Source organism: Sus scrofa, chromosome 18 (genome assembly GCF_054392235.1).
Source record: "Sus scrofa isolate SSC_HxYL_T2T_F1_AM1 chromosome 18, Sscrofa_HxYL_maternal_Yorkshire_Landrace_v2.0, whole genome shotgun sequence".
Classification (NCBI taxonomy): domain Eukaryota; kingdom Metazoa; phylum Chordata; class Mammalia; order Artiodactyla; family Suidae; genus Sus; species Sus scrofa.
The window spans coordinates 10313139-10332723 of NC_139400.1; the positions used below are offsets into that span (position 1 = coordinate 10313139).

Here is a 19585-nt window from a genome sequence, read left to right on the forward strand (position 1 = left end):
TTTCACCAGGGCGGGGGACGGGGATTCGAGGACTCCGCAGAACTGTGCCCCAGTGCCGTGTCCACCGTCCACCGAGCAGACCAGAGGCCAGCCGCATGCTTGCGTTCTGATCCAGAAACAGACTCAGGGGCCACGGGAGGGAGAAGGGTCCAGAGAGCCCTCACTGCAGGTTTGATAGTGACTGAGGGTCAACCCCCCCGGAGGACTCGTCCCCGGTTCAAGGGTAACAAGAGGAGTTCCCGCTGTGGCTCAGCAGACTGAGCGCCATCACTGTCGCTTTGAGGATGCTGGTTTGATCCCTGGCCTCCCTCAGTGGGTCAAGGAGGCTGCATTGCTGTGGCCGTGGTGTAGGCCAGCAGCTGCAGCTCCCATTTGACCCCTGGCCCAGGACTTCCATGTGCCGCAAGTGCTACCCTAAAAAAGAAAAAAGGGGGGGGGGTAACGAGTGGCCAGGCCCTCAGGGCACCCATAGGTCTCTGAAGCCCCAGCTGCTCCCCCCACCCCGGACTCCCCTCTGTTCTGATCCTGCAGGGCCCCAGGAGCATGCGGCTCAGAGTGGCAGATCCTGGCTGAAATGGGGGGCTGCCTTCAGAACCCCTCCTGCTCCCCAAGCCTCCAGGGTCATCCATGACTCGGGGCCCCGGCCTCTTCCCTGAAGCCACAGAGAAAGCACTTGCTGTCGCCTTGGTCACTCTGACCTGCCCACTGAGGACTGAGCGTGGCCTGGAGGTTTCCTAGGGCGCGTGTGTCCTGTGTCATTCCGGGTCCCACAGGCGGCACTTCGCCGTCGGTGCCGGGATGTAGAAAGTGTCCCCTTGGTGGCACTGCTGCCTCCGCGTCTCGTTCACGCTCCGCTTCCAGGGGCAGGTCGTGGTCTGTTCATTGTGCCCCTGGCGGCACTGGGCCCTCAGGATGGTCGTGCCGTCACTGCATCTTCACAAGTTTACCGGTCGCCCCCCTCTGACGCCCTCTGTTCTTTACCCAACGTGGTACCCGGTTCTCAGCAGTGACGCTGCCCATGCCTCCCCGGCATCCCAGATGCCACGAGCAGAGCCTCCTGGAGCATCGGGGACGGCAGCTTTAGGAGCCACACAGAGTCCTGCTTTTGTTTAACGGGTATTTTTTATGAAGATTACCAAGCATCTCCGCTTCTCCGGAGAAGTGGTTTCAAATTTGTGTTTATAAACCATGGAAACTTCCTCGTTTGTGGAGTCCTGGAGCCCTTGACTTTTAAGTGGCTGTGATGCTCGTGTGAGTCTCCTTTGATCCCAGGAAGACCTTGTGAAGAGCAGGTGATAATGACTCCAGACGGCCGATAAGAACACTTCCTGGTTGTAATTTTGACAAATCTTCAGTCCATTCAGAGCATCCAGAAACATGAAGTAAACCCGCTGAGCACAGCAGACCCAGGACGATTGTGTGTGTGTGCGTGTGGGCACACGCATGCGTGCACATGCATGCGTGCATGTGGGGTCGAGGCCCGGGGTGGCCCTTGCACCCGCAGGCACCTGGCAGCGAGAGGAGGGGCCCTCCGACTGTATGGTGGAGCCTCCCTGACGCGTCGTCTTGGCTTGGGGCTCTCTGGTCCTGTCGCCACAGAGGGAGCTCAGCTGTGAATCCGCCGGATTGTCGGGGCCGAGGACGCTCCTGTCACTGGTCCCCCCCCGCCCCGCGTCCCTGCCCCCTTCCTCCCAAAACGGAGCTCAGCCGAAAACCGCAGACCCTGCAGACCCAGCTCAGCGCACAGATAGCTCTGCCCCTGCCCCCCGGATGCGGGGGCTGCTCCACGCGGCTCCTCCTGGACGGCTGGCCACCACCGCCATCCCTCTGTCCCTGCAGGTATACTTAGCTGGGAGCAGAGCATGAGTGGAGGCAGTTTCCTCATGCAGAATCAAGGCCTTTGTCACCTGTGCCCTCAACGTGTCACGAGTTCCTCACACTGAAGAAGAAAGCGTGCATGGCACCCCTGCCACCTGCAAAACCTCAAGACGTGTTTATGAAGTGACCGTGCGTGAGGATGCCGTCGAAGCCGGCTGACGAGCGCGGAGGGACCGGGACGGTCTGTGACCTCCTCGCGCCTCAACCACAGTCACTCGCCGTCACCTGGAAGGAGGTGGCGCCTCGAGTCACAGGACTCGCCCACCAGCCGGCAAACGCCACGGGGGAGCAAAGCGAACCTCAGAAAGAGGCCTGTTTTCTTGGTTTTCTTTCACTTTGAATGGATTCATCGTAAAATTGGTTTTGACATGTTAATACCAATATTCTTTTCCAGTGTCTCGTTTAGTGGTTCCTACTTTTATGGAAAGCTAAAAAAACAAACAAAAAAGTTCCCATCGTGGCACAGTGGTTAACGAATCCGACTAGGAACATGAGGTTGCGGGTTTGATCCCTGGCCTTGCACAGTGGGTTAAGGATCCGGCAGTGCCATGAGCTGTGGTGTAGGTCACAGACGCGGCTCAGATCCCGCGTTGCTATGGCTGTGGTGTAGGCCGGCGGCTACAGCTCCGATTGGACCCCTAGCCTGGGAACCTCCATATGCCGTGGGAGCGGCCCAAGAAATGGCAAAAAGACAAAAAAAAAAAAAAAAAAAAAAAAAGGAAAAAACAAACAAACAAAAAAAAAACCACCTCTGTTGTCTTAAAAATGTGCTTACCTAGTATTGAACTTTGAAACCAGCCACCCCTGCGTCATAGGAGCCTCAGTGGGAGCCGTGGGTGTGCGCGGAGCAGCCCCCAGCCAGCCTCCCCGGGGACCCTGTGGGCCACGTGGGCCTCGCGTCTGGTGCCAGGGAAGGCGGGTCACGGTGATTCATGCTCGCCGCTCACGCTGCCCGGCCTCTGCTGTGCATCGTGGAGTCGCCCGCCTGAACCACCGCAGCACCTCAGCAAATGCATACCTGCCCCTCGCGTCCACGTAGTCGGTGCTTCTCGGTCGAAAACACGAGAACCGTCTGCCTGGCATCAGCCGGGGCTCCCTCCGTGGGCTGGTAGGGCTGTCTCGCTCCCGTCTGCCGTCTGTCTGCGTTTTATCGGCATCTGTATCATCAGTTCTTCCGCTGGGCACCTGCCTTTTGACCTGAGCCATGGACCCATCTGAAGGTTGGCCCGGACCCACAAGACGGGTTGTAAAGCGGGAGTTCCACTTCCAACGCCCTGGAGGGAGCTTCCTAGATATTTGGGGGATTGAAATAAATCCTTTCACCTTCAATGAAGCCCTTTATAAAGTGATGAAGGACAGCCCCCCCCCACACCCTTGTAGCTGTTTTATAAACACAGATTGTGTTTCATGCCGGAGTTTCACCAGGATGCTCGGAGCTGAAGGGGCGAGGTGCGTATCCTCCCTGCCCCTCGTAGAAGATCTGCCCGTGGTTCTGTTAAAACACCCCTCTCCACACCCTTCACGTAACTTATCAGCCTTCATCCTGATGCCCGCAGAGGCGTCGCGTCACCTCAGACCGTCGAGTCTCCCTGATACGTCCCCCACCTCTCTCTTTTCAGTCCTGTACGTTTTTAAGCACCCATGTAATTTCCTCCGCTGTCGCATTTTGGTCTCGGGCTAAGTGGGGTGCTGAGCTCTGGTCCCCATGTGTTTCCTACTTTAAATACCTCGTCTGGGGAGACCCTGATGAGACTGTCCGCCTGCTTTTCTCGCCTCCTCTCTTGACAGTCCCTCCAAGGGTGTCCCTACCGTCAGAGGAGAGCCGGGGGGTCCGTACATCCGATGCGAGGGGCTCGCGGGGGCCGGACCCCCTCCCCATGGAGCTGTGGAGGAGGGGCTGCCTGCCCCAGCCCAGCCCCTGGGGGTGCACCTGCCCCCGCCCCAGCCCTGTGCAGGGTCCTTCCATGGCCACCTCCTGGGACGGATGGGCAGGGGTGATGGGTGCTGGGTCTGGTGCTCAGAGCAGCCGTTCAGAACAAAATAGCTGTTGGGAGGGTCTTTAAAGGTAGAGTTTCCAAGACGGAAGACAGCAGCCTGCACACCCTTACAAAGAGGGGGTGTCAGTCTGGGCCCGCATGGGCCTCTCAGCTTTATCTTGAAGGACTAGAATCTTCTCCGGCTGGTGATCAGCCCTGGTCCACACCCGCCTCTCCCAGAACCCATGGGACAGCGGAGGGAAGCTGGGCAGAGCTTGAAACCCGGCTTCTCCACAAGCTCTTCTCCCAGAGGGGCTCTGTCCCTGAGCCTGTGTGGCTGCGGGTCCTGAACCTCCGGAGGTCGCCGTGCACCATCTCCTTGGGTCCCCACCAGGCCCTTTAGGGCTCTGCTCCCAGACAGAGCCTGGCACCCACCCAGGATGCACCCAGGCGGAGGAGTCTGCATCCTGCCCTCCCAGGCGTCTTCATGCTTGAAGCGGACCTGCAGCAGGAGCCCTGTGCAGAGGGGCAGCCCCGAGCAGGCACCCGTGTTCCTGGGGAGACGGGCTTGGGGACGAAACGCTGCCTTGGGCGCATGCTCCGTGCAGGACTAAGGCCACCCTGTTTGGAGAAGCCCATTTTGGGGTTCCTTTGGGAAGATGAAGACGCACTGGGGGGCTGCTGGGCCGTGGCCTGTGGACCGGGCAGGGTCCTCTCCCCAAGCGGGGGGCCTGGCGGTCCGGCACACCCAGCCACTGTCACAGACCATCCCGGAGTCACAGGCACCCTCTGAAGCAAGACTGCTCTTCCTGTGGCCTCGCAGCACAGAAACCACCAGCCCTGCCCAGGAGCCCTCGGGCAAACGGAACAAGAGCCTGTCTCTGGCCTGGATGAGTTAGTTTCTCAGCCAAGACCCTGGCAAGAAAGACGTCTTAGACCCCGGTAGGAGTAGGGGGGCCCGGGGTTCCTGTACCCAGCAGGATGGCATTCATCGTGGAGAGAGACTGCCAGCCCTGTCCCCACAGCCTGGGCACTGGGATGGCCGCCATGCTGGCCACACGGGATCAGCCAGACCCCGCCTCCTGGTCTGAAACACTCATTCCAGAGGCGCAGCCCTGTCGCGGTTCCCCGCCTGCAGGTGTACATCTGCCTGGATTGCATCTCCTCCCGCGGCCCCACCCTCACCAGCCGCGCCCTCTCTGAGGTTCTCGGGGCCCCACTCACCCTCCTGCCCTCATCTGCAGCGACAGCTCCCGAAGCCCTTCTCAGCCCACCGCTCGGAAAATGGCACAGCTGCCCACAGCCTCCCTCTGAGGATGTCACGCCGGATGGAGGCCACCACGGCCTCCAAGGGCTGGAGCCCCTCCCGGTCCCACGGCCAAGGGCAGCGCCAGGTGCACTGGGTCAAGACGCCGTGGGATGGCTGACCAGCCCCGTCTCTCCTCCAGGCCTGGGACCAGGGAACACGGCCACCTGCTCTCAGGACGAGGCCCCACCTGTGCAGGGCCTGAGGGTCGGGCTGGCCACTCTGGGGGCGCCTCCCCCAAGCCCCGGCGCAGGACAGAACCCCCTGCGGACAGAAAGGGCTCCGCCTCGAACCCGCCAGCTTGGGACTCCATCCTTCCGTCCATCAGCCAGAGGATCTAGCAAAGGGCCAAACAAGAATTTGTGATAAACTGACTTTTTTTTTTACATTTTTAAATTAAAGTATAGTTGATTTGCAGTGTTTCTTGAGGGTCTGTTGTACAACAGGCTGACCCAGCCACACACGGGTCCCTGTGCTGTCAACCCAAGCAGCATCATTTCTGTGGCCGCGTCTCTAGGAGGGGGGTCCCGGCCACCCTGCTCCCTGGGCATCCTGGCCGTTTCTTAACATGTGGACACTCGCTCCTAAAAGGCCAGCAGCTCTGGGTTTAAACCCCAACCTGTGTGTGTATGCATTCCCTCATCTCTCATCTCTCTAAATAAAAATCCTGTGCAGTAGGTGTCCCCGTCGTGGCGCAGTGGTTAACGAATCCGACTAGGAAACGTGAGGTTGCGGGTTCGATCCCTGGCCTCACTCAGTGGGTTAAGGGTCCAGTGTTGCCGTGAGCTGTGGTGTAGGTCGCAGACGCGGCTTGGATCCAGCCTTGCTGTGGCTCTGGCAGCCGGTGGCTACAGCTCCACTGGACCCCTAGCCTGGGAACCTCCATATGCCGTAGCTGCAGTCATAAAAGGACAGAAATGACCAAAAACAAAAAACAAACAAACGGAAAAATCTTGTGCAATAGAAATCAAAAGTTCGGCGTTCCTGTCGTGCCGCAGTGGTTACCAAATCCGACTAGGAACCATGAGGACACAGGTTCGATCCCTGGCCTCGCTCAGTGGGTTAAGGTTCCTGCATTGCCGTGAGCTTCGGTGTAGGTTGCAGATGTGGCTCGGATCCCGCGTTGCTGTGGCTGTGGTGTAGGCTGGTGGCTATGGCTCCGATTCGACCCCTCGCCTGGGAACCTCCATAGGCCTCAGGTGCAGCCTTAGAAAAGACAAAAAGCCAAAAAAAAGAAAGAAAAAAAAAGAGATCAAAACTTCTATGCTGCTTTGGGTGGTTTAAAACATTCTTTAAATCCCCCCCCAAAAAATGAACAAAGCCTTCGTCTTGAAAGGTGCTGGCTCCTGTTGGCAGGTGTCCACGTGGGCGTCTGGTAAGAGCTTTCCAGCCCAGCCTTCTGGAATTAACGCTGACGAAAGCCACTGCACACACTGAAAGCACCGATGCCGGCTGAGGGGCGCCAGTCCATCTCGGTCGGCTTCTTGGCTCGGAGGGGACCCAGTGGCCCGCAAGGGTCAGCGGCGCTGGGGGTCTGTGTCTGAACTCACCCCCGTCCGTGTCTGTTGCAGGCGCCAAGGAGATTGACATCGCGGCGACGCTGGAGCACCTGCGGGACCAGAGACCGGGCATGGTCCAGACAAAGGTACCGTCAGCTGGTCCTGGGCACGAGGGCTCTGGGGGTGTCTTTCTCAGCTGGTTTTCTCAAGAGGAGCGAGAGTCAGGCTGGCACAGGGCAGGTCGCGGGCCGTTCTGGCAACAGCCCCAACGTTTCAGCCTGAAGAGCTTTGGCGGGATCGCGAGTCCTGGGGATGAGCCATTCGGGGCAGGGGGCGGATACAGTGCAGTTTTATAGGCAGCACCTTTTTCTTTTTTGGCCACACCCATGGCACATGGACGTTTCCTTGGCCAGGGATCGAATCCAAGCCAGTGCTGTGACCTACACCACAGCTGCAGCAATGCCAGGTCCTTAACCCACTGCACCGCAGCGGGAACTCCAAGGCCAGCTCCCCTGGAGTGGAATGTCCTGCGATCAGGAAACAGTCTGCCTGCCTCTGACATTCCCAGCTCCAAGTTCGGTCGCCAGAACAGGGGTCCCCGGGACATCCCCAGGTGTGCCAGGGTCCCTAAACTCCCCCTAAGTAGCTCGCATGCATGCTTCTTGAAAAAGGCCAAGTGTGCAACATCAGGAGCAAAGACAAAGAATTACCAGTTGGCCGTGGGTTAACCAGAGCTAGAAACAGGCTCACATGGCACGTTCCCTTAGAGTTCTGGAAATATCTGTGCCCGAGGACGAAAGCTGCCGCATGCACTTCGTCGTGAGATTCAGACTCTCATCCTTCCCCCGTGGGCCAGATACCCTGCATGCTGCTGGCGTCGAGCAGATGACCTCGGTGATGAGAGGGGCCTTTGCACAATTGCTGCTTCACACGTCGAGGGCTAGCTTACCAGCAGGACTCCTGTGACTCAAGCTGGGCTGGGCTTTGGTGCCTGGGAGGTGACGACTCTGGGACCCCAGCCCAGTGCCCCCCCCACCGCCGCAGGGTCTTACCGTCCCCCACACAGGGCGAGCAGGTCCTACGCCCCCTCTCTGACTGTCACACTGAGAACTCGAACAGGACAGCCAGTGCCGAGCCCAGGGACAGCAGGAACAGTCTACACGCTGAGCAGAAGGAAGAAGCCAAGAGCATCCCATGAGCCTGGAGATCATTTCTTTAAACACCTTAGTGAGGAGTTCCCATCGTGGCTCAGGGGTAATGAACCCGACCAGTATCCATGAGGACGTGGGTTCGATCCCTGGCCTCGCTCAGTGGGTTAAGGATCTGGCATTACCGTGCGCGGTGGTGCAGGCTGGTAGCGGCAGCTCTGATTCGACCCCTCACCTGGGAACTTCCATATGCTGAGGGTGGGGCCATAAAAATCAAAAAACCGAAACAGGAGTTCCTGCCGCAGCGCAGCAGAAAGGAATCCGATTAGGAGGCATGAGGTTGCGGGTTCGATCCCTGGCCTTGCTCCATGGGTGAAGGATCCAGCATTGCCGTGAGCTGTGGTGCAGGTCGCAGAGGCGGCTCGGCTCTGGCGTTGCTGTGGCTGTGGTGTAGGCCAGCGGCTGTAGCTCCGACTAGACCCCTAACCTGGGAATCTCCATATGCGGCCCTAAAAAGACGAAAGACAAAAAAAAAATGTTTTAAAAAAAAAAAAAAAAAACCACCTTAATGAGCCATTTGGCTTGTTCTGAATTGTTCAAGTCAGCCCTGAGCATTGAGGCAAAATGAAATTCTCTTGCAGAATCTCGACTCTTCTGAGCAGCACCAAAAGGAAGGCTGAGCGGTCAGGATGCCAGTCCAGCTGGCACCCCCACCTGCCCTGCTCTCTGCCCTCATCGGGGTTGGGGGAGGGGCTGGATGACAAGCACCCACAGCCCCTCGGTCCCTCCCCTGTATTTTGGGCCCGAGAACGTGCAGGGTTGTCACAAGGCCCTTTATGTCACGAGACTTGATGTGAAAGTCACCACACTCCGTATGTTTACGTCGGGTTTTTTTACTTGCTTTTTAGGGCCGCACCCGTGGCATATGGAGGTTCCCAGGCCAGGGGTCAAATCAGAGCTGCAGCTGCCGGCCTACCCCACAGCCACAGCAACTCAGGATCCAAGCTGCATCTGCGACCTACACGGCGGCTCATGGCAACGCGGCAGATCCTTAACCCACTGAGCAAGGCCAGGGATCGAACCCGTGTCCTCACGGGTACTAGCCGGGGTCATCATCGCTGAGCCACAACGGGAACTCCTCCTTCGATTTTTTGAAGTCTAAATTATCTTAGACCTATAAAAACTTACAGCAATGATATAAATAACTCCCACGTGCCTGACCGGCTTCCCGGTGTCACGCTGAGGTAGCCACAGGGACAACCGAAGCTGGGAAGCTGCTGGCTCTGCCGACGCATCCTGCCCCCAGGAAGCTTTCTCTGGAACAGGGTCCAGTCCAAGTCCAGCCCATAGAGCGCTCAGCAGCCACCTCTCCCTCGTCTCCACGGTGGACAAACCCGTGCCCTCAAGGATGGGCCGGGTCTGGCTGTTTCTGGGGACCGTCTCTGGCTTGGGTTTGTCTGGCGCTCCCTGGGTGGGTCCCGGGTCTGGGTCTTGGGAGGGGTGGCCCGGAAGCAGTCGAGGCCCAGCTGCGTCTCCCTGGGTTGGTGCGTGCCGTCCCTGGGCTCAGGCCAGCGTTCCCCGATGGCCAGTGGCTGTTTCTCCCTGGGCAGTTGGTAGCATCTGGGGAGAAACTGCTCACACCCGTTTGTGGTCCAGCGTCACCCCGATGAGATGCTGATAAGTGGCAAGGCGTGCATGGGTTTACCACCCAGGAAGGTCCGTCCTGCTGGATGGACCGAGTCCTGGTGGGTGGCTGGTCAGGTCCAGAGACGCAGGATCGGTTCGCGGTCCTGGATGAGCTGAGCCCCACGTGGCCGCAAGCAGCCTCAGACCTTGATGCAGCTCAGAGCTGGGGCTGGGAGAGCAGGGAATCTTCTAAGCAAGAAAGGAAAGCTAATTCTGCCTCTGGCCAGATCCGCCACATCCCCCCGCTGCCTGCTGCCTGGATCCAGAGTTCAAGCCCATCTCATCCCTCCTCGCATCTGGGCACCTCCCAGGCAGGCCTGGCCAGCCCACCCCCGCAGGGTCCAAGCAGCCTCCGAAGAGACGGATTCTGGATGGGTCTCAGCAAGGTCATTGCGAGGGCAGGTCTTCTTGACAAAACTGAAAAACAAAAATTCCCTAGCACAGCAGCCTGTCGCCAGAAGAACCCCGAAAGGCTCGCTCCCAGCCCTGCCTGGAAGAGGGGCCCTGTTATCAAAGAGGGCCGTGTCCCACCTCTATCCGGATTTCTCTAAGTGGCAAAGTGACACTCCTGGCCAGAGGATGTGCGCCAGCACCCTGGCACCCACAGGCAGCAGAGGCCACCTGGCCTCACAGTGACCTCTGCCCGGGGGGCATCTGAGGCGGTCTGGCCGAGGGTGTGCAAACTCAGCTCCTGGAATCTCGGTGCAAAGAAACCACAAACACATTAAGAGCCCCTGTTCTGTCTCAATCAGTGGCTGCTCTGGCCAACATCACCCACGAAACCGAACTTTCCCTGAAGTTCACGTTAACAGAAAGATAGGAAATTTTCTTGGACAAAATAGTACCAGGCCGTCTGAATCCACAAACCAGGAGAAGGTCCATGGTCTGTTCTTTTGGAGCCATGTAGCCAAACCACCTCTTTTGAGCTGAACACGGAACAATTAATAAACTGTGAGACCCTGGAGATGAGGCCTGGGATGGCCATAGGCCCTGACGTCCAGCCAGGCAGCCGAACTGCCTCTGTTTTAAAGTCACCAAGAGGAGTTCCCTTCGTGGCCCAGTGGTTAAGGAATCTGACTAGGAACCATGAGGTTGCGAGTTCGATCCCTGGCCTCCCTCAGTGGGTCGAGGATCCGGCATTGCTGTGAGCTGTGGTGTGAGTTGCAGACGCTGCTCGGATCCGGTGTTGCTGTGGCTGTGGCTACGGCTCCGATTCGACCCCTAGCCTGGGAATCTCCACATGCCGAGGGAGCAGCCCCAGAAAAGGCAAAAAGACCAAAAAAAAAAAAAAAAAAAAAAAAGTCACCAAGAGCAGGCGTTCCTGTTGTGTCTCAGCAGGTTAAGAACTCGACTCATATCCATGAGAACCTGGGTTTGCTTCGTGGGTTAAGGATCTGGCATTGCCTCAAGCTGCGTAGGTCGCAGATGTGGCTCAGATCCCGCGTTGCTGTGGCTGTGGTGCAGGCCAGCAGCTGCAGCTCTAGCCCAGGACCTTACATAGGCCGTGTGTGCAGCCCTAAAAAGACAAAAACAAAGTCACCAAGAGCTGTGTTTCCACCTGAAACAAGCTGTCCATCAAACAAACTGCAGGCCCTGGTGGAGGGCTGCTGCCACAGACCCAGCCCTGGGAGGGGGCGCAGCTCGAGGGCCAGGACGAGGTGCCACATGGGGGCGAGACGTTGTCCACACGACCCCGTCTCCATTCTCCAGAATGGGCACACTAAAACACTTATTTTTAGGAAGAGAGATGAACACGCAGGATGTAGTTATAATGATGCACTTTGAAAGCTGAGTTCTGTCTCCCCTTCACTCTGTAACCACCTTCTCCCCTTCTGTGTATCCTGTGAAAGGTACCTTTCTAACCAAAGGCCTCAGCGCTTTTCTGTAATCACATTTCCTCTTACAGTTGTCACTTAGAAGTCAAAGCCGGAGTTCCCTGGTGGCTCAGCAGGTTAAGGACCTGGTGTTGTCACCAAGGTCGCCCCAGTTGCTGCTGTGGTTCAGGTTTGATTCCCAGCCTGGGAACGTCCACATGCTGGGGGCAAAGCCCAAAAACAAAAGCCAAAGCTGCTTAAGTCGTGTGTTCCGCCCCCTGCAAGCCATGCGGTCACGCTTGCCGCCGGCTTAGATGACTCGCGGGTGGGTACCCGTGGCGCCCCTGCCTGGCCCGTCTCTACATTTGGATCGCACCCCTGCTAGTGTCCTGCTGCTCAGGCCTGTCCCCAAGGCCCCAACTTGCCTTCTTCCTGGAGACATAGGCGTCTTCACGCCCCCATTCTCTCTGTGTGTCTGCCTCCCCTTCCTTGCGCGCACACACGCACACACACGTACACACGCAGGGCCTGTGCCCTGTCTCCCTGCTCTAGCATCCCGGGTCTGGGGTGGAGCCTGGGCTGGCATGTGACGAGGGGCTGAGGGGAGGGCTCCTGTCCTGAGCCCTTTTAAGAGCCGCACTCTCCCTGTCCTTGTGGGGGCCGGGACCCCTGCCTCAACTTGAACCCCGCTGGGCACCCCGCAGGGCGGGGCAGGGAGCCTGGAGGCCGTGGGCTGTCTCCTGCCCCACCATCTTAGTTCAGCCCCTTCCGGGCTTTGAAAGTCCCCAGGCCTCTCTCTGGGCCCCTGGCCTCGCAGACCTGGCAGCTGGGACGTTGCAATCAGGAGGCTCCGGGGCTCCTGCTCGAGTGGCTCGTGTCCTAAGATTGAGTCCAGGCCCCAGAGACCATCTGGAGATGCGTGGTCTTTCATTCCTCAAGTGCAGCTTCTGCCTGTTATTTTCATGCTTTTTCTTAAAATCGTGTCTCTTCAAAGGACTTCAAATGCTGGTCCTTCGCTGTTTCTGGACTCCCTGTCCTCGACATCTCGCATCCTACCGTCTTAGCTAGGATGGCACTGCTGGAAGTGTGGGCCATACACAGTCCCCAGCCGGGACAGGGGGAGCAGCTGGCACCTTCCGAGATGACGGGCAGGCGGCTGATAAGCCCCCATCTCGCGCTGACCAGCCCTGAGTGCACAGCCCGCCCCCAGCTGGTGCCCACGGCCCAGCGGTGCCCAGACAGTGGAGTCTGCTGACCCCAGCCTCGCGGTCTGCACAGCGGCGGTTGCACCTGCTCCGTCCCACGTCCTCCCTGCGTCGCATTTGTCACGTGACGTGACATCAATGTTGGCTTTCTTATCAGACGCTTTCCATGAACTAGCTTCCTTCTCTTTGGGGCTGGGGGTTCCCGGGGTCCCGTTTCATAAGGAAGTGTCCCTCGTGTGCCTGTCCCCTTCTCCCTTTAGAGGGACGCTTGCAGAGCAGCTCTCCCTCTAAGCCTCAGTGGGATTCCCGCAGGGTCTCTCTTCATTTTGTCACATTTCTGAGCCGTCATGAGACCCTAGTGTGCACGCTGGCAAAGCCATCGAGTGGGAGGAGGCTGCTGGAGTCTCGGACCCGAGTCCTGCACACGACACCCCCTGCGAACTGACAGTCACTTGAGAGCGGCGACCGGAGGCTTTCCAAGGGCAGGTTGGGCCCGGTGACAGCAGGTCTGACCACCGGGCCCTACAGGGAAGGGGAAGGACCTCCAAGCAGGGCCTTGGGCGCTGGGAGATGCTGGGACACGTGGCGCCACGCTGCGAGACTCAGGAAGCTCTCCCAGTGGAGCCCCCAGTGCCCACGGGGCCTGTGGCCACCGGCAGAGGGCCTGCACTGGAACAGCTCAGGGGACCCTAATGAGAAGCTGGCTCTTGTCCCCAAATAGGCACTAAATTCGGTTGACTTTCTGCTGCTGTTGTTTTTTTTTGTTTTGTTTCGTTTTGTCTGTTCTAGGGCCACACCCGCAGCATATGGAGGTTCCCAGCCTAGGGGTCTATTCGGAGCTGTAGCCACCGGCCTAGGCCAGAGACATAGCAACTCGGGATCCAAGCCACATCTGCAACCTACACCACAGCCACAGCAACGCCGGATCCTTCACCCACGGAGCAAGGCCAGGGATCGAACCCGCAACCTCATGGTTCCTAGTCAGATTCGTTAACCACTGCGCCATGACAGGAGCTCCTCCGCTGTTTTCGTTGGAGCTATTTGCTGTGTTTCTGTCACCTACCGGCCGCTCACAGTAGAACTGAGTCCTTCTTTTGGGACTTGGGTTCACGGGTGTTTGCGATCCAGGTATCAGGTGTTTATGCCATTGATGAAAGATCTTCGTCCCGGCGGTGGTTTGCGTTATGGACGTGACATCCCGGGGGGGACGGCAAAGGGCCTGAGGATCCGAGCTGGCGTTTCCATCCAGGGCTTGGGGCGGGAGCGAGGAGCTGGGGCTCCACGCGACGGTGGGCTGTCCCTGCGCGGTGACCCCACGAGGTTGCCACACCATCCGGGCCGGCTTCACGGCAGGAAGCCGCATCCCGCCCCGGGTCCAGCGCTGGCGGTGGGGGCGGGACGAGGTTTCTTGGCAAGTGGAGCTGAGTCGGGTGGCGGCTGGGTGGGGGAGTCCGAAGGCGGTGGCCCCACCCTGTACATTCCTGAGCAAGGAAACCCTACGAAGGAAGGTGGCTGCACCCCGCCCCCGCCAGGGAGGGGGTCCTGCGGGAGTCAGAGGGAGCCCATCGGGGCGCCGGGTGCCCCGGCAGCATCTCCAGTGATAAAAGGTGATGAGAAGCATGGAACCTGGGCCTTGTCCTGCAGACCCACGCTGCCGGCCTTTCCCTGGGAACCTGCAGCCGTTCCCTCTTCTCCTCGACGGCCTCTTTCTGCAGGGGGCGCCGGAGAGCTCAGGGCTGCGGTGAGATGTCCAGGGTCACTTGTCTTTCCTTTCGTCCCTCCAGGAGCAGTTCGAGTTTGCGCTGACGGCGGTGGCCGAGGAGGTGAACACCATTCTCAAGGCCTTTCCCCAGTGAGCCCTGCCCCGGGGGTGCTGTCTGCAGCCGCGAGATAATGTCACCGCGTCTCCTAGTGTCACGTCGCCTGCCTAGTGATCAGCTCCTTAAGCCTCCGTCGTCAGTACAGTTTAGCAGTTAACATGTGCATTTTTCCTCAACCAAATAATAATCGAGATCTGTGGGACCAAGCAATTACAGGGGACAAGATCAGTTCATCTATTTTCACGTTCTTGAAAAAAAAAATATTTTTCCTTAAAGCACAGTCCACGTTCTTCGCCGCCGATCGTGTCGCACGGATGGCACCCGAATGCACACAGTTTGGTCCCCGGAAGAGAGCTGGCTTGTAACCCCCTAAAGGAAGGTCAGCCGGGCAGGGAGGGGCCCAGCGAGGCTGGCAGGGCACCGAGGGAGGCCACCAGCCGGAGAAAACGCCTTTGGCTTCTGTCTGGACGAGTTTGTCACCAGGAGAAATCAGCAGCTTATTCAGGAGCTAGATGACAAAACGGTGGCATCCTGCAGCTTGGGAGCCGATAGTAAGAAAATCGTCACAGCGCCTGGTTCAGTCCCCCGAGCTACGACAGCCCCTCTCCCTCTGCCCCCAAGGCGGGCAGGGCCCCGGGGAGCAGACGCTTCCCCCGCCACCAGCCCCCAGGCCAGGCACCCCCAGGACGGCCTCACCCAGGCAGGGGTGGGGCTTTCACGCTAAATGGGGGTCTGCACTTGGCAAGAACACGCCGCTAACCCCGCAGGTTGACCGAAACCAGCGAAGGCAGAGCTGGGCATGCCTTGGGCTCCCGGCAGGCATCTCCGCTCCCCTCTGGTGCAGGCAAGAGGCCCGCTGGCGCCCACGGGAGACAGAGATGAGCTCACCTCGGGAGAAATGCGGGGAGAGAGACCACATCGTCTGCTTTCACCTGGTAGAATCCGAGCCCCTGGGGACCGGCGATGGCCCGGCCCTGGGCTCGGGCTCCCATCACGCACCGGCTCCTGGCAGACGTCACGGCGATGATGGGATTTGCCGGGCTCGTGCCTGAGCCCCAGGTTTACTGCCTGAAGCCGAAGAATACATTTCATTAACCTGGGATGGTCACACCTAGGAAGACATGCTGGCTGATCTTGGGGGGCGGAGGGGGGGGGTCTTGTTGGGAAGAAAACGCTCCTGGTAATTCTCCCTCCAGCCGTCGACACAGTCTCTCCATCTCGGACAGATGTGGCAGCTCCAAAGACAGAAGGGAATCGTGGCCGGCGGAACGGGGAGAAAGATGCCCAAATATTATCTGTGTCTTTAAATGGTGTCGTCCCGCAGGTCCGCTTCCACAGCTCTACAATTTCTCTCCCCGAGTGGTTTCTCTCTATCTCGAATCTAGATAATTAATAGAACGAATTGATCTGAATTTAGGAATCGCATACCTACGTGAAATTTCTCACTTCTTACGTTTCTTCCATGTGAGATCTGAAAGCCTATTCAATTGTGTCCGATTAAACTTCTGATTTCACCCTCGACTGGTCTTTCTTTGGGATGAGAGGGCAGGTTTTTCCCGCTCATCCTTTGTTCCCTGCGGGTGTGGGCGTTTAGTGCAGAGACCAAGTGTGAGTTCCTTGGAACTCTGTCCTGAGCTGCTGTCTTATCTGCAGAGCTGGGTGTGTACCAAGGGCCACCGTTGAGTGTCGCTGAGAATTTATTCATTAAAAAGTGATAAAACAACCTCCGCTAAAAGCTGGGGGGAGGGCTGTGCTTGAGTTTGCCCCCCTCTCGCCCCCGTGCTGGTCCACCTCGGCTGGCGGTGGCGACACACGACAGTCAGTGACGTCCTACAAAATGCTGGTGCCCTTTCTCGAGGCGTCAGCCTGCAGCTCGTCCATCCTGTGGCTCCATCTCACCTGGAATCCGCCCCCCCCCCGCCCCAGGTGTGCTTCTCATTAGAATCCTGCCCAGGGTTCCAGGAAGCTTCTGCTTTCCATGTGTGGCAGTTACTGTCACTGTCACAGAGCAGCGGGGACACTTCCCACAATAAACGCATGTCAGAATTTGCATGCAGCAGACAGGGAGCCAGGCCAGGTTCCCCTCCCGCCAGCAGTATTAACAAATGCTGGGCCAGATGGACTTAAAACCCCAGAGCAGACTGACGGGGTATGGAGGGAGGCAGTGTGGGTAGAGCCGGGGGGCGCTGAGGCCGGGTCTAAGCTGTCCACTCGGACCACGAGGGGTCAGCAAGGAGCTGCTGGGAAGTGCTCACAACCCGCTCACGAAGAATGGACAGAGATGCAGCTGGTTCATTATGAGATGCACAGCACAGCACCGACGAGGACACACAGCCCACTGTCCGGCCGAGGTCTCGGAGCTCACGGATTCCCACAGGGGGCTGGGTTCAGGTTTTGCGGAATCCCTGGTCTGTAGCCGCCCAGTGGCCACGGCTGGGGAACGCGTGTGGCTCCAGCATGAGTCCTGGCTGACGGGTTCACCTCAACAGGTGACGTGGTCAGAACTCACCTCCTTCACTAGTGATGCCAACAGCTTTTTGCCGGCCTGGATGGTGGTTTCTGAGCCTGGGGGAGTCCGGCCTGCATTTTGATGTGGATCCCAGACGTGAGGCTTTGCAGACATGCCTCACTTTTTTTTTTTCCTTCATGCACCTGCAGCATATGGAGGTTCCCAGGTGAGGGGTCCAATCAGAGCTACAGCTGCCGACCTGCGCCACAGCCACAGCAACGAGGGATCCGAGCAGCATCTGTGACCTACACCCCAGCTCAGGGAAACACTGATCCTTAACCCACTGAGTGAGGCCAGGAATCGAACCCGCACCCTCACGGTTCCTGGTCAGATTCGTTTCTGCTGCACCATAATGGGAACTCCATGGCTCACATTTAAGTTTCATCAGCATGATTGCCCTTGTTTCAAGCGTAGGCAACGAACAGGACAAAAATAAAGCTGCGATTCATCAAATCTGCTGATGTCTATGATGGAAACACCCACTATGCATGGTTTTAATGTGGATTCACTGGACAGAAACCAGTGAATGGGAGAAGATGGGGCCCTGGGAGCCCTGGGGCGACGCGGTCAGGACAGGAGGCGCTGAGCTTCCAGTGTTTACTGCCTGTGTGTTCATCGGATTTGTCTGTTACTATAATTTAATTTTATCAGTGGCTGTATACAACAACCGGCTCAGGAAATTCCTCAAAGTTCAACGATCTGAGCCTGCGAGTCCGCACAAGCTGGCTACGCTGTGCCCCTGCGACGGAGCCGCGTGAGGATGGAGGGGTTTGGAGAACAGTGGCGCCGGTTCCGCAGCCTGGCGCTCCTGTCTCAGCTGCGCAGCCCTGAGCTGGCCCAGATCCCGACGCCAAGTTCCAGATCGGAGCCGGCAGCCAGCACCTGTTTGGAGTTTTATTATCAGCGTGAGACTTTCTTCTCAATTGGCGCTGGGACCAGCCTGGACGTCTCCCAACCACGGGGAGGCTCTCTTCCCCAGTGACACCCAGCACTTAGTGTGCACCAAGGGTATACCCTGCTCAGGAGGTTGGGGGGGCGGGCAGCAGGAGCTACGGGCCCAGGTCCTCAAGACCAACAAGAAACACTGGGTCCGGGAGGCTGCTGGGCCAAACGTGAGGCCGCCTGGACCCGTGTCCTCACCAGATGCCAGTGAGCCCATCACTGCAGCAGGGGGCGCAGGGGCTACACGGCCACAGAGCCAACGTGGGCAGGTGGCCTGATGCTCGCTGCCACCCCTGCCCCACGTCTCCTGGGCACAGGCGTCAAACCCCCGACCTTTCCAACACCAAGGGCGTAATCGCCCGGCAGTTCAAGGGTGCGTTCTCTGAAATCGTGGCTGCAGACGAAGACGAAATTCAAAAAGCTATTAGCGGCGATCTTTCCAAAAAAAGACGAAAGCTCTGCGTGCTGCAGTCCCGTGGAGCAGGACCGGCAGGCCTGGGCCGTGATGGTGACACCCTCAGTCTGGGACACCCACTCGGGGGTGGGACTGGGCTCGCTGAGTCCTTGAAACCGCCCGCGCGTCACACGCGCACACCAGCTGGCCCCAAGCTGTGTTAAAATCGCGCCTCTGCTGGGAGTTCCGAGCCCTCGTGTGAGGATGGGAGGTCACCGTCCCTGTGACTCGGGGCCGGCGTCACACTCGCTCTGCTGTCCCGCCCCCGCCTGCCCCTCCCTCTGCAACACAAGCTGCGTGGTTTCCCTCAGCTCGAGCCCTGCTGGTCCAGACTTCTGCATCCTCCTCCGAGACCCCCGCGGTCCTGGGGGCCCGCTCAGCCCTCCCCGCCCACACCAAGGCCATTTGCCACCTCGGCCTGGCACCCGCTGAGGCGCTGCGGCCGGGGCTGCGGGGCCCGTGCTTGGTCCGCCCTGCCCAGCCGCGTGGCTGAGAGCAGCATCTCTCGGGGCCTGGGGTGGACGCGGCACATCGGAACCCCCCCCAGGCCTCCGCGCCAGCCAGGGCCACCGTCAGAGGCAGTCCCTGGGCCTCCTGGCGGGGCTGCTGCTCACCAGTTTACCAGGTGCCACTAGCCGCTGGGATGGATCTGGGAAGCTTTGATGTTTTAATTCCAGAATGAACATCATACGTTGAAGAGGCCGGCTTGCTCACCCTTCAAGCTCCCTGCGCATCCCCCACCCCCCCCACCCCCCCCACCCCACTCTTGCTTTCAAATGCGTTCGAGAAACCACCACGTTCGTCCCGTGGGGGAATGACAGCCGTATTATATGTAATGTGTGTTGTGTGCTTTCTTAATCAAGTAGAACCTAATAAAAACCCTTCATAATTAGTGGCAGCGGCATTAATTCAAAGATGTTTCTTGGAATCGAAAATGGGCATTTGATTACACCTTTGTTCCTAAACCGTGTGGCTCTCCCTGCATTCGGGGTTTGTTTAGAAACGGGTCCTTGCCGCTTAGGTTGCTCTGTTTCCTAGACGAGCCATATGGCGCGTGTCATCCGTCTTCGCAGCTGAGCGCGGTTGATGGAAATTGTAGTCGTTTCTGGACGGCTCTCCGAGAGGCCAGGACTGCTCCCTTCCCAGAGCCGGAAGGCACCTCCCAGGCCAAGGCCGCCTGTTCCCAGTGGCAGGCAGGCCACAGTGGGGATGCGGTGCAGGGCCCGGGGGTGTGGGGCGGGGGCGGGGAGGGGACCTGCAGGAACCACCCGCAGGTACCGTCGCCTCTTGGCCGGAGCCTGAGTGGATGGGAGACCCAAGCCAGCCGCACTGAAGCTGCCAGGGTCCG

General features: G+C 58.7%; 1 protein-coding gene across 4 annotated transcripts in view; it reads left to right on the top strand.

The window, feature by feature from the left end:
- The window catches only part of PTPRN2 (protein tyrosine phosphatase receptor type N2), a 669120-nt gene extending 653274 nt beyond the window's left edge, over nt 1-15846 (top strand). For all 4 annotated transcript variants that reach the window (XM_021079161.2, XM_085005040.1, XM_085005039.1 and 1 more), the window contains 2 exons: nt 6732-6805; nt 14297-15846. In XM_021079161.2, the coding sequence (XP_020934820.2) occupies nt 6732-6805; nt 14297-14368 (146 nt within the window). In that variant the 3' untranslated portion in view covers nt 14369-15846. The remainder of the gene's footprint in view (nt 1-6731; nt 6806-14296) is intronic.
- The last annotated feature ends 3739 nt before the right edge of the window (nt 15847-19585 follow it).